Here is a 14,032-nt window from a genome sequence, read left to right as displayed (position 1 = left end):
ATGAACGACGATCCTATGATCTTGCGGTATAATATAACCCTCCTACATGCATCAAAGTGGAACTAATGCATCAGAAATCCTTCCTTTGGGCTTTAGAAACCTTACGATGGTATTGCCTACATCTAAAATAGTCTTAGATTTGAATAGACACATTGATATAAATATAGATCAGCACAAAAATAAGGGATTTTAACGGGTCATCGTTACCATAAAAGAGTATGAGGGGAAGAGGGCCGCATCTACATTGCCGCTTTACATAAACCATTGTTTTTACCTATTCCCACGAACAAACCAAACAAGCCGATTAATTTTTTTTTTTTTTTTTTTTTACGAAAGACAGTGATTTATTTTGATTGTGATATATAAAAGAGAGGCAGGAATATACAAAAAAAGGGAATTAGAAAGCGAGATTATGTAATAACGAATGTAAGGGGAATATAGAGAATATATAATATACAGGACAAGAATTACAAACTTATCTCGGAGAGATTAAGATTAGTAGCAAGTATGTGCGCATGAATTGTCATGCACTTTTTTGTGCGTGTGTGTTTTGAGGTTCTGTATGATGTACAAAATAGGTAATATTGGATTATATCATTGTCTTAACGAGCAGCTTGAATAGTAAACTTGGGAGAAGCATTACCAGAGTTACCCATAAGAACGATGATATAGGAAGTTTTGGTTTCGAGATCAGCAGGCAAGGTAATGGTCTGAGAACCGGCGTTCAATGCGAAATCCTTGGCAAGATCACCAAACTTGAGATGCTCGTTGTAGGGATCATTGTTTTCGAGGTAACCCAACTTGATTGTACCTTTGTAACCATCGGGAATAGGAACTTGTTTACCAGTGCCATCGTTGTAGGTAGTTTCCCACTTGACAACGTAAGATTGACCAGCTCTCCACTTGGTGCCTGAGTTGGGTGTGGTAATCTTGGGGTTGATGACAAGAGCGCTTGCCATTGACAAGAGGAAAGCAAAGAGGAATAAGATGCTGGTTGTAGTCTTGTTGAACATTTTGAATTGTTGTTATAGAATTATTGATATTTGATATGAATAATGGAGAAAAAAGAAAGGAAATGTTGAAATTCTCGTCTTATTTATAGACGAAAAAAAAAAGGTACGTGCATGAATGAAAATGGAAAAATCCTTTAGCCCAAACATCAATGATGATGCTGATTATTTTGAAACACTAGCATATTTTACCAGTCAGTCGTAAAACCTTATAGTTATTTTAACCGTTTGGGTGTGTGTTGCTATATTTAAAAAACAACGCCTTGCCGTTTATATCACCTGTATATCATTTTTCCATCACAAGATGCTCTGTTCTTTCTATTATTCTACCAGACAAGCCAAGCAATGTTAATATACAAAGTAATAAAGAGCATTTTCTGGGGTTATGAAGAATTAAAGGGTTGCATAAATTTCGAGTGGATAAACTGCTGGTAAAGCAGAATTATGCTTGGGGCTTTTACCTGGATGTTCTGCATACTGTACGCTGGCCAAAATCAAAGTTCAAAATCCCATCCCCTGTGTGTTGTTTGCAATTTTTTTTTTCAGCCCAAAAAATAACATTGAAATTATAATTTTTTTAGACACGACAACAACAACAGCAACAACAACAAGCCCAAACGAGGCTGACAGACAGCATATTTGACAATAGATCACTTTTTAGCTTAGCATTTTGAAACATTTCATCCCTCCATTTTGGATTTTCCATCTTGCTGAATTAAGGGGGAGATAAATTTGAATTCAAAGGGTGATCTTACATCACCAATTGAATAGCTTAGATACATACGAAACTCACTCTCTGACCACACTGACAAACGAGTTAATAAAGTCTCCTAAATGAATTACGCTATACAGTTTATCTCCCCTCCTTTTTCAGATCTATAGTACGAGTAATTATTAAATCATATTGCCACTATTTGCCATCATTTTGATAGGCGTATAGCGTGGAATATTTAGGATTGAATATGGTTAAACCTTGTAGCATGAATACAATTCATGCAAATACAGTTTTCCTGCAAGCTCAATTAAACTTTTTTGACGTACAACTATGGTGAAAACCACGGAAAAATGATTTGCTTGATAGTCATCGATGACCCAGGGAACTTTCCATCATTTTTGTCGATATCTTGTCCAGATATGAAGAACGCGTAAAATGCACATCAAATCCATGATGTCGAATGACCATTTCCATGTCGTACACGCATATATAGATATACACACGACACATGCGTCCGTAGTAATTATCCAGGATGAGTAGCCAATGTATATAAAGGCTCTCGTCTATCATTCTGGGCAAAATAGAATGTTGTCGATCCATGGCTGGATTTGATTTATTTGAGCGTAGGTAGAATGTTGTCATAATGCTGTTCTTAATTAAAAAAGTTGCCAAATCGAATCTTATGATTAGCTCATTTTATGTACTATAAAGAGGAAATAATGGGCTGAAATTAAGTCTATACATGTACATTACACTACATCAAAGCCTGTCAACACGATTCAAAAGTCGTCATTGACAATCAATGTTGCCATGTTTCGTGGTGCTTAGTATTTGGAACGCATTCAAGTGAATAATGACATAGTGCTCGCACTGAGTTGAATAAATGGTGCGAATGAAATCAAGAAGGCTTATCATGACATGGAAATTACACGCTGGATTTGCTTGGCAACCACGCCGCATTCTTTGTGACAATATAGTGCGACTTTTTGACTTGAGCTCTTAGCAGGTCATGGGAGTCAAGAACGATGTCGCACAAGATGCATACCAAATACAACCATTGGAAATGGATCTAGTGTTTTCAAATGTGATCATTATTGTATCAAAACAAACAGAATGATTTATGCTTGCTCTTCAACATACATACAAGCTAAGCCTTAGACTTTCTGTCCTTTTCGTAAATAAGACCATTCTCGGCTTTAAATGTATATGTATTCGAACCAGGATCATGCCACTCCGCGAATGTTATTTCTAGGATTTCTATATGATGTCTTTTCGTCTAGGAGATCAGTGAGGCTGCTAGACCTGTTCTTTACTATGAAAAATGAACTAGTAATAGAGTTGAAATAAGAAATACCGATCAATACTTGATTTTACCAACAAAGAACCACTGCAAAATGTGATCACTGGTGTGCAGAATATCCTGTAGAGATCATGCATCTACCAACGGTATGTACAAACCAATGCGTTCTATAGGGCGTGCGACAACAAATCAGGAGCGGTTACAAAAAATCACTCCATATAAAGAGGCAGTCTTTATTGCTGCAATAGATTCAAATTTGTTGTCTCCTGCGTTGGACTTTGACGTAAAATAATCAGCCACATCCTAGCAATATACACCAAAGTTTCACTTTCAAATTTTCTATTACTAAGCAAAGCCCTTCATAAGCAACCTGTAGCAGCAAAATTGGCTCTTCTAAGATACTTTGCAACTGTATTATAGAAAAAATTTATATACAAGCAGTTAGCCTATTTGCATTACCTCCAGCCTCACAAAAATATGAAAACCACAGCAAATTTGGATGCATTTAAGTAGCAATTTCTCGTGTTGGAGGCCGTTTTAGACGGTCAGAATAGCACCAAATAGTTGCCCTCATCTAGCATTCACTTACTGACACCTTTGCTCCACTTTTTGTGGACCCAAAAAACATGGCCAAAAATCAACCAAAAAGCATGAGGTACCCCTCATGGTTTTCATCAAAAATCAAACGATCGCGTTTTTGGTCACCAAAAATACGACTTTTGCTATGCCATATATTGAATCAAAAGATTTGTCCCAACTCAAGGCAGCCCCTGAAACTTTATCTGTGAAGCTATCATATGTAAAATCTCGACATTCTCGCCAAAAACCTCATTTCATATTTTGTCAAATTGCTCATTAAGTTTGTGATGAACATCAATTTTAAATAGCACCATCGGATGCGGCTTAAAAAGCACTCCAAGAAAATTTAAAGGAGTATGAGATAATTACCACAACTTTAATAGTCAAATTGAACAAAATAGGTCGAGCAAGTCGAAAATCGACTGAAATTAACAAATAAATCTTTTTTTTTGTTTATCTGAGTTTGAACGGTTTTTTGGCTGGCAGGCTCAATTGGCATTGTTTTTCGTATCATACGTTGCTTCTGGAATGAGTTTTGGCACTTCTTGCTGATTAGATTAAAGAAATGCTGGGAAATTATATGTCTACAAGTGAATGTAGGCGAGATTCATCTCTTTCCTTGAATTCTATCGATAATAGGTATTGTGAGTTCTGTTCCTCAGATCATGTCGTTTGTATGGCATTGAGACATCATGCTGTTCAGGCACCATCCGACCAAGAGCACAATCTGATTGAGAATTACATGCATGATTAGGTGGACATTGCGTTGGCTTATCTGAATGGCTAATCAATTGAGCATAGTTATCATGAGAAGCTGACTGCCGTATCCCTAGTAGACTTGACAGTTCCCTTGCGATACTAAGGAAAAAAAGCGTTTATAGATTGCAAGGCATTTCATAGTTTGAATCAAAGTAAAAAGTTTCGCTTTCTACAATCACATGCACTCCAACTGTTCGTATCAATTTTCAATCAATGGAAATTGTACCATATTTTTTCAAGAAGCCCAATTACTTGGAAAATGGCCAGTATTTGGAAGCATCACAAGCCTGAATGATCATAAGATCAAGATGGTTTCCACGAATGATAGTAATGGTGCTTGAAACAGAAAATGCGTATTTTCTTGTGGTATTCCATTAGTCAAAGACATTTTAAACAAAATACACTTATCGATTTGTGAGTTTCGTAAAACGCCAATCCAACTATAGCATTTGCAGATAACATGCACTGCAATAATCGTACAGCGACTTTAAATGGAAAGATCCATAGATTGCAAGCTGATTTCAAGAGAATGCCATCTACTAGAAAAAACGTACCATGGCAAAATTTATTTTAAACTTTGATGAAATACACAAGCTTAATTCCTTTCAATTTTAGTCAACCCTAAATGTAGGTACAACGCTAATTGATTTATATTGGATCATGTACCTTGGCTAATGCTTTATACCATTAGTTGTTTTATGATTTAGTACATTTTTGAAACTATAAAAAGACTGTTACACGCGTATTGTATAATGTAAACACATTGCTTGAAAAAACATGATATGATTTTTTTTTGAGAAAGCAAAATGCTGCGAATGGAAAGCAATCTCTAGTTTCCCTTTTCTTTTCTTTCCTCACTTTCTCATCCTGTTTGAAAATAAATGGATTGATATATTTTGCAATAAACAATAAGTGTATATAACTAATGACAGCGTACATTTCTTTTAGATGTACGCAACAATCGAATAAATATTACAAAGAAAGGGTATGCAATTGTTCTTTGAGCGTGTGTGGATGTGCTGGATAGATTATAAGGGGGGATAAATAGAGAGAGAGAATACTAATATACAATTTTACAGCCAATTACTAAAAGATGAGGTTGATGCATTTGCAGCCAATGCTTGGTTTGATGATGCACAATCAGCAGCACGAGAGCAGTTGTTCTTCAAGGAGCATTCAGCAATACTACGAATACCACCACATGTGTTGTTGCTATCAAAAGACAATGTCTGCTTCTTGAGCAATAACTTTTGCTGCCTTTTTTCTTGCTGTTTCTTCTTGACACTTGCACCGGCGCCACCACAGCATTTACCGCCATTCTTTTCCTTGTTCACACCACCACAACAGCCATCCTTGCCCTTGTTTGCAGGAGAACACGATGCACCGCCGTCATTGGAGCTACACTGGCAATTGGATGCATCTTCGATTTCGTCTTCTTCAACCACCACCTGATCCACAATGGTTTGTCGACGCTTGTGGTCCTCCATAGTGTCTCTTGTCTGTTTTGCACGCTCCTTCTCGGTTAGTGTAGGTTTGTCGAGATACACCAGCTTGATAAAGTTGCCAAAATCACAGGCTAAGCCAGCACCATCCAAAGGAATGACATGTCGCACCGCAGAGAAAGGTAAGTTTTCGCTTGCTTCCAGATTTTCTTCCTCCAAGTCGTCATTCTCATCATCAAAATTTTTAGCATCGTCATCCTGCTCGTTGATGTGAGCATGAATGCCCTTGTATCTCAGTTGGTCCTTGACATGGGCAGCGGAAGCAGTAGCAACACCATGATTTGAACCAGCAGATGATGGTGATGAAGTAAACAAGCCAAGCAATGTGCCTCTCAAGACTTGTGTGGCCTTTTGTGAGTCTTCATCCTTGTCGGCCAGCGGAGCTAATGCTGTGTTTTGTTGATCATCGTCCAGATTGAATGTTTCAATAGGAATCTTCATAGTGCTGACATTGCCATCCTCTTTAGACACAGAGGGATCATAGTACTGTAAAGAAGCAAACCAGGCCTCCCATTCACCATTACCGTGTTTCTTTTGCGACCTGTCATTGTTGTGCAATGAACTGATACGATGACGACGAACACCTGCCAAGATCTTATCACAAAAGACGATATCACGACCAGCGGGTTGATCAATTTTACCAAGGAAGGTAGGCTTCAAAGGAATATAGGCATCTCCAGCTAATTGCTCAATGTCCAATAGCTCCAATAAGTCGTCCTTGAAGGCATTGCTGTTGTTGCTAACTACAGCAGCGATAGGTGCACGGGCAGTAACATGTCTCTTCTTGACAGTTGGACTATGGCCGCCTTGTTGCGAGGAGCGACGTCTTCTATTAGTAGTAGCAGACTTATGCAGTAGAATATCACTGGCGCCGTCATCGCTGTTACTGATAGAAGACTTGCGATGCTTGTACTGCTTGCGATGATAGTCTTTTGTGCACAATGTACAAGAGCCTTCATGGCCATTGTCAGAACGTTCCAAGCGCCAAGCATGCACCTTGTTATCCATGGCACTGGAAGCAATCAAGAAACCGTTACCAAAGCAGGTATCACAGCCACGACAAAGGCCTGGCCCGTTCTCTACTTCACAGTAGCGTGTCACCACCACTTGATAGATGGCGCCACGATGATCAGACGCAGTATGACGAGAGAGAGACGAGAGCGACGAATCAGAGGAATCATCATCATCAGAGCTATCGCTTACATCGTGGCTGCTCATGTGTGTTGAAAATTTGGAGAATTTGCGGATAGGGCCACCTGCATTGCCTACACTAAAATCAGACGCAACAGAGGCAGCCGAAGACATGCTTTGAAATGATGCGGATGTCATCTTGCCCAAAGACAATGCACACACAGATTCACCTGTTTCAAAGTTCCATACCTTGACAGAACCATCACTGCAACCCGTGACCAGAACACCCATGCCACCGACAGGCTGTTCAGTAGCGATACATGTAACAGGGCTATTCAACTTGATCGTATAGACAAGCGTCCATTTCGCTGGTTGATGGTGATCCATGCCGTCTGCTTGGTCTTGTGTCATGGAAGAGAACGCAATGAATCGACGATCCCAACACTTGACAGTGCCGTCCTTGGAGGCAGTAAAGACCCAAGTAACACCAAGCTTGCGATGAGGAGCTTTGGAGTCCACGACATGCACTTGAATAATATCCTTTGTGTGGCCCGTCTTGATTGTTTGGACGCATTCACCAGACAAAATGTTCCATTCATGGAGATTACCGCTTTTATGAGCAGAGACAAGGTAGTTTTGAGACGCTTCCACGTCAGGAGAAGTAGAAGAGCGACAGCGAGCAGCAGCTTCGGCAACCAGGGGATGGCAGAACTCAGTAATGACACCTATAAAGGCGATGCACAAGATACGATCCACGGGTTTCTTGCGAGCACCATGACCGCTAGGCAAAGTCGCATTGGACGAGGCAGTGGAGAATACAAAGCTGCTATAGCTCAAGGTAGGAGAATTTGATTCACTCAAATTGCCGTTGAGTCTGTTGCGCATGGTGCTGTTGTGGGATTGCTCTTCGTGCACTTCCACAGAGGGCATTTGAGGGTGCACGTCCATCTCGCGAACAAGGGTTCCATTGCTCACGTTCCAAACGCGAATCAGCCCATCATCACAGGCAGCAGCAACCCATTTGTTGCCTTGATCAATCTTGACGAGACGAGCTTTGGAAAGGTAATTCTTGGACAAGGAGATGGGGCGTTGTAGCTGTTGTTGTTGTTGGGATTCTTGCTGTTGCTGATGTTGTTGGCGGAGTGATTTCCTACCAAGCCCCTTCTTCTTGCTGCTGTTGGACGGATAAAAGATGGGGTTCAAAAGAGACTGAAGCATGCCACCGCGCGAAGGATACAACTTGTCAAGTCGAGCCATCCAAGTAGCCTTCTTACTATCGACATTCCATAGCACAATACGACCATCTTGGCCACAAGAGACCAGGCTTTGCTTTGCGTTCGAATCCAAGTTTTGTATATCAGCAATATGTTGGTTTATCAAAGTACGCACTTGCACAGTTTTGACATTGGCACGGTACTGCTGTTGATTAAAGATGTTCTGTACAGTGATAGCGCCACGGTGATGAATACCGTCTGCATCATACTCCTTGATGCCGCCTTCAGATGTTGGGCCCTTGACCCAGGTAAAGTACATGCGCTTCAGATACTGCGTGGGATAGCAGCGAATTAGGTACAAAAAGAACTGGTTGAAGCAGTGGATCAGAAGAGGGACCAGCCATTGTTTGCGCCATTTGGGCGTCATCCAAGTGATAATACCAATCATGACCAGGCAGAGGATCAAGATGGGGATGTTGATGCTGAGGACAAACACCAACAGGCTTTGCAAAAGAGACAAGACGAATCTGCGGAAACGAGATGGACGATACTCGGTTTTATAGTGGATGGCCTTTGATTTGACCTGGTATAGTTGTTGCAGGAAATCAAGATGCTGCTGGACACGATGGATATCGTTGTCGACAATGAACAGTTCAGGAGGCTGGATCTGGAGCCAGGTGATGTCTTTCTGTGGGTTGACAGTGGACCAAAATTGATCTGACAACTGGTTCAAGTCTGGTAGGAACTTTTCTGGTGTCATCAATGCACTGGGCACACTGGCAAGTCGACTGCTGTGGTTATGGCGATAATGATCTTTTGACACAAACAATGATAGTAAGAGAACGATTAAACAAAGCTAAATAAGACGCATGTTAGATACAACGACACATTCGACAAGAGCCACAGCTAACATACCATAAAGGCGCAGAACACTCGATGCGTCTTAAACTCTTTGCACTCAGCACATGATTTGGCATCTTCTTTGTTTGCTGTATCTTGGATTGGACAGAAGTCAGATTGAATTCTTTCTTTGTCGTGATCAAAGCTTGCCAATTCATGTAATCGCTTGGACATTTGACGGTCATCTAAATCAGCCAACTATACGAATTATGATAGAAGCATGAGTAATAGAAGCATTCAAGCTGAGCTATGCCCACAATTACCTCAACGCGTTTGATATCAATGGATAGCACAGCAATAACAAATGTTAATTCCAGGACGTAGTCTACAATCAAAGCGACCTTTGCAAATGTGCAAAACTCCTTGACAAGGTCAGTGTCCATGTGTGTACCCACAGTGAGAATGAGCAGTTCAGCAATTAACGTAGCCGTCATAGGAACACCGACACTTTGCAAGCCTATTTATACAGAATGAGATGCTGCGAGAAAAAAAAAAACAACGCAATTGGATGATGCCGCTCACCTCTGCTTATCTTTTCCTTGACAATCATATCGCAGCCAGCGTACAAAACTGCATTTGTCAGCAAAAAGATGTTCTCCAGACAGCCAATGTTAACGACGAGCAGCAGCAGATACCAAGGCACAGAGTGGAATGAGATCCCGAGTTTGTCAAAAATACCCCAAGTGGTGGTGAAACATGCAATCGTTAAAAACACAGCCGCTAAACCAAATGTATACCCAGACTTGACCAAATTCGATTTTCCAAATGCCATTGATACCAAGAAGAAGGCGATAATGTAAGCAACAATGGAGAATTGGACATTGTAGGGTATGTCGTATGGGAACAAGTTAAACTATAATCAAAGGCTTCAGTTTTTCTTTTCCAGCATCCATCAGGAAATTCAGGGGGTGGGGTTAAAGTTACCTTGTATTGAATCATATGCGGCACTGTATTTGATAAAGAAGACCATAAAATGCCGTCTCTGTCATGATGCTGCTGGACATCCAAAACATCAAATTTTGATTTGACTTCTTGCAGGATTTTGTTCCAAATAGTCAGCGTATCTCCACTTTGTTGTGTCTGATTCAACACAAATGTCAATAAAACTGCGTCAGCTTTGATAAATTTGCCTTGCTGATCGAATGTTGCATTGGAGTAGACACTGTACGGATGCGTTTCGTATGAATGGTCGCTATTGTCCAATTTCGTATTCAATGTCCAATCAAGTTCATTTTGAAATGCCATAAATGGTGGGGCATGTATCAAGCAGTGGCCGTGATGTTTGTAGCATATCGTTGCCAGAGAAACAGGAGCAGAACTGCTGCTGACAGTGACCATGGTAGTCGTGATGCTTTCATAGATTTGTTTTGCCAGTTGGATTAATTCGTAATTTACTGATTCATCTGGTCGAGAAATTCGAATTTGTTCCGTTAATAAATAATTTGTGGGTGAGTTTCTTGATAAACTGAAATTGTTGAATTGAACGTGAGCTGATGCATGCCAACACTGCGCATCTAGTGAGGTTGCTATGTGTGTTGATGGTATATTGTTATGTAAAGTTGGCGCTACGACGTCACTGAAGTATTTGGATACAAGAGGTATAGAAAAGAATGATATGAAAGATAAAGAAAATAGCAGTAATAGGTTGGTTCGAGATGCTACTAATTTTCCATACTCATAGTATTGATTTGATAGTATCTTTACTATCCTATTGGCAGCCCGGATAGGCATTTAATGTGTTGTTTCAATGAATGAAAAAAGAAGGTTGAGGTCTTTTTTTTTTTTTTTTTTTTTTTTTTTCTTGGTAGCAAAAAGACAAAAAGATAAAGTGTATAATAAAAAAGAAGGAGAAAGAACAAAAAAGGTGGGGGGGTTGAAAGAAATTTTTGTTATTAAATAAATCAACTAGAATTTCTCATTTTCTTACTCGGGTTTAACAACCTTGTCCAATGGGTTCCTTGATTCAAGCCAATTCGGTGTCACCCTGAATTTTTGGCTGTAAGCAATCTCTCCTAGATTTGTTAAAAGGCTCCTGATTGATCTATTTCTCTCTTTTTCTCTCTTGCTTTCATCAAAAATGTCGACTAGTACTAATAATAGAAATTCTTCATGGGCCATACCGAAAGCGGTCTCTCATTTCATGTCCATCAAGGCAAAACATCAAAGCACAAACCCTAGAGTCGATGGTGGAGAAGTGCTAGGAGCGACAGGAGCAGATGGAACACCGACACCAACTCAACATTCTACAGCTTCTCCTTTGCTTGAAACTCATTTTCCTCATTCTGATCACTACTCAGACAGACTCAAAGTATTTGTTGGTACCTGGAACATGTATGGCAGATTACTGCCTATTGATCTTTCCACATTTTTGACGAAAAATGAGATTTTGCAAAACACAACGCCAAAGAATTTCAGTCTAGATGGCTCTGCTACACATCCATACCACTTGCTAGTGATAGGAACTCAAGAATGTGAAAGAGATATATCTGAATCTCTCTTTTATCCTTCAAAAGAGGTTTGGGAAAAGAGACTCTCGGATTACCTCGGCTCTCATTACAGATTAGTAAAGACCGAAACGTTGGCTGCATTGCACGTTGCTGTATTTGTTTGGATGCCTGTTTCCTACCTGGTAAAAGATGTCCAGTCTGAATCTATAAAGACAGGTTGGGCTAATATGGTTGGGTGAGTATGTAAAGTGGATGATTTGGCAAGCATGCTATTAACACTTTTGCCTCTGTACGCAGAAATAAGGGTGCTGTAGCCATCTCTATTTTGTTTGGTTCGAGATCCTTGTTATTTATAAATTGTCATCTTCGAGGTATAAAAATATAGAAAGAGGGCATGTATGTACATGTTGGCATATTCACATCTCTCATCTAGCTCATCAGACCAAATTAACCGAGAGAAATGCAAACATACAAAGAATACTGTACGAGCTAAAAATGCCAAGCTTCAAAACTGGGAAAAACAAAAAGAAGCCTTGTACGTAATGGCATTTGATACGCACCAACAAAGTCTAACTGCCATATGGTAGATCCCTCTGTTATAGATCAGTTCGACCACGTTTTCTTATTCGGTGATACAAATTACCGCATTAACGCCGAGAGGCCCTTTGTATTTGAAGCTTTAAAACAAGGAGATTACAATGTACGTAATGAATATATGGGAAAAAAACAAGTATTAAATAGCATCATATACACAGACTTTATTAGAATATGATCAACTCTCTGTAGAGAGAAGAACAGAAGGCTCACCCTTGGCTTTCTTCCAGGAACACCCTATCCAATTTCCTCCTACATACAAACTAGACACAGTCATCGCTGGCGCATCAGCTGTTGTTGCTGCTGCTGCTGCTATCACTGTAGACGACTCCAACATTTCATACCCACTATCTCGCTCATCGACTCGGCCTTCTCACATCAACCCTAATAATACCACCACTGTCTCGCTTACTACGTCTTCGACATCCTCATTACCTACGCCCACCAGTGCCAAACTAGTCGCCACAAAAGAATCAATAAAAGCAACTATACAAAATACCAAAAGTAAATCTGTTACTAGCATAAAGCGTCGACTGAGCAGCAAAAAGAAAATTGTCTCTCCAGCATCTACTGACAATATACCCCAAGAAAATACCAATTATGAAGACGACGATGATGATAGCAGCCACAAGAATGGCATCTCCATGTGTGATTCCAAAATAGCCCTCATAGATTTACCTAATACCATATTGTGTTACGACAGTTCAGAGAAACAACGCGTGCCTAGTTGGACCGATCGAATTCTTTGGTGCGATCGTGCTTCCACGCATCATATTGCTCCACCTTCTTTGCCCACCAACACCAAGAACAACAAGAAAAAGAAGAGAAATTCCAACAATACCAAATCTTTGTTATCCTCATTAGGTCTTCGAAACAGAAGACAGTTCACCCGAGACACAGTTTGCTATTCGTATGACGCCGTTTTGCATGATTCTTTACTGGGTGTCAGTGACCATATGCCAGTGATTGCAGTCTTTGGCATTTGGTTTGATGAATGGACACCTGCACATCAAAAGATTATCCGATTGCCCTTGAAAAAGAACCCTACTATACAAAGCACGCATACTGTTAAACATAAAAAGTCAAAAACAAAGAAGAGAATATGGTGGCAACGCCTTTTTGGTTAATCTGCACTCTTGTATCACAAAATTAATAAATTAGAAAATCTTCTTCACTATATACACTGGAAAACTATGTTTTTACAAGCCAATCACATTCTTTCAAATATAATTCTAAAGAATTGAGAGCTGGACAAAGGTCAGCCCCTTCACCAAGAACGTAAAAATGCATCTAATTCAACACTTGATAGCATTGATTTATAGGGGGGTTTTACTGTAGCGAAGTAAAGGCACAAAGCCATGGTAATCAGGCATCTAATCCAACACTTGGTACCATTGATCTATATGAGGGCTTGATCGAAGCGAAGCGAAGATGCAAAATCATAATACTCAAGCAGCAAATTTGGTTTTTCATTTCCATTATTATCAAGCTTACCAACAACATAACGTATCAAAATTTGCATAAATTAGTGTTACCAGAATTACTATACCTCCTATTTGAATTAGAAGTTGCACAGGATACAGAACTGCCTTTCCAGAAGACTTCAGCTATCAAAGATATGATTCATACCGTATAAGTAAAAGCCATAAAGCAAGATTTCAACCAAATTTACCAGATTTCAGGCCTTCATATCTTGACATGTAGACCTTTCTGAGCCACTGGAATGACACCCAACAATTGTACTTGAGTAGTAGTAACTTCCTGACACCTTTGCTCAACATTTTGGAGACCTAAAAAACATGGCCAAAAATCGACCAAAAAGCATGAGGGATACCTCATGGTTTTCATCGAAAATCAAACGATCGCATTTTTGACCTTGAA

At 39.9% G+C, this 14,032-nt stretch overlaps 3 protein-coding genes across 3 annotated transcripts; 1 reads left to right on the top strand and 2 right to left on the bottom strand.

The window, feature by feature from the left end:
* Positions 1-602: 602 nt before the first annotated feature.
* Positions 603-1,013, bottom strand: ATC70_011224 (uncharacterized protein; the record flags this gene model as incomplete). Its single annotated transcript, XM_064830418.1, has 1 exon — positions 603-1,013. One exon carries the CDS (start codon positions 1,011-1,013, stop codon positions 603-605), a length of 411 nt encoding a protein of 136 aa, XP_064682920.1.
* Positions 1,014-5,436: 4,423 nt separating this feature from the next.
* On the bottom strand, positions 5,437-10,448 carry ATC70_011223 (uncharacterized protein; the record flags this gene model as incomplete). The annotated part of the gene is made up of 5 exons (XM_064830417.1): positions 5,437-9,066; positions 9,126-9,308; positions 9,374-9,567; positions 9,633-9,963; positions 10,035-10,448. The coding sequence occupies 5 exons, from the start codon at positions 10,446-10,448 to the stop codon at positions 5,437-5,439; spliced, it is 4,752 nt and encodes a 1,583-aa protein (XP_064682919.1).
* Positions 10,449-11,187: 739 nt separating this feature from the next.
* On the top strand, positions 11,188-13,278 carry HSE1 (ESCRT-0 subunit protein hse1; the record flags this gene model as incomplete). The annotated part of the gene is made up of 5 exons (XM_064830416.1): positions 11,188-11,792; positions 11,855-11,928; positions 11,991-12,092; positions 12,145-12,257; positions 12,313-13,278. The coding sequence occupies 5 exons, from the start codon at positions 11,188-11,190 to the stop codon at positions 13,276-13,278; spliced, it is 1,860 nt and encodes a 619-aa protein (XP_064682918.1).
* Between the last annotated feature and the right edge of the window lie 754 nt (positions 13,279-14,032).

The sequence above is a fragment of the Mucor velutinosus genome, assembly GCF_035048745.1.
Source record: "Mucor velutinosus strain NIH1002 chromosome Unknown tig00001564, whole genome shotgun sequence".
NCBI classification, from domain to species: Eukaryota; Fungi; Mucoromycota; class Mucoromycetes; order Mucorales; family Mucoraceae; genus Mucor; species Mucor velutinosus.
Note: the sequence above shows the minus strand (reverse complement) of the source record. Positions and strands in the feature narration are given on the sequence as shown.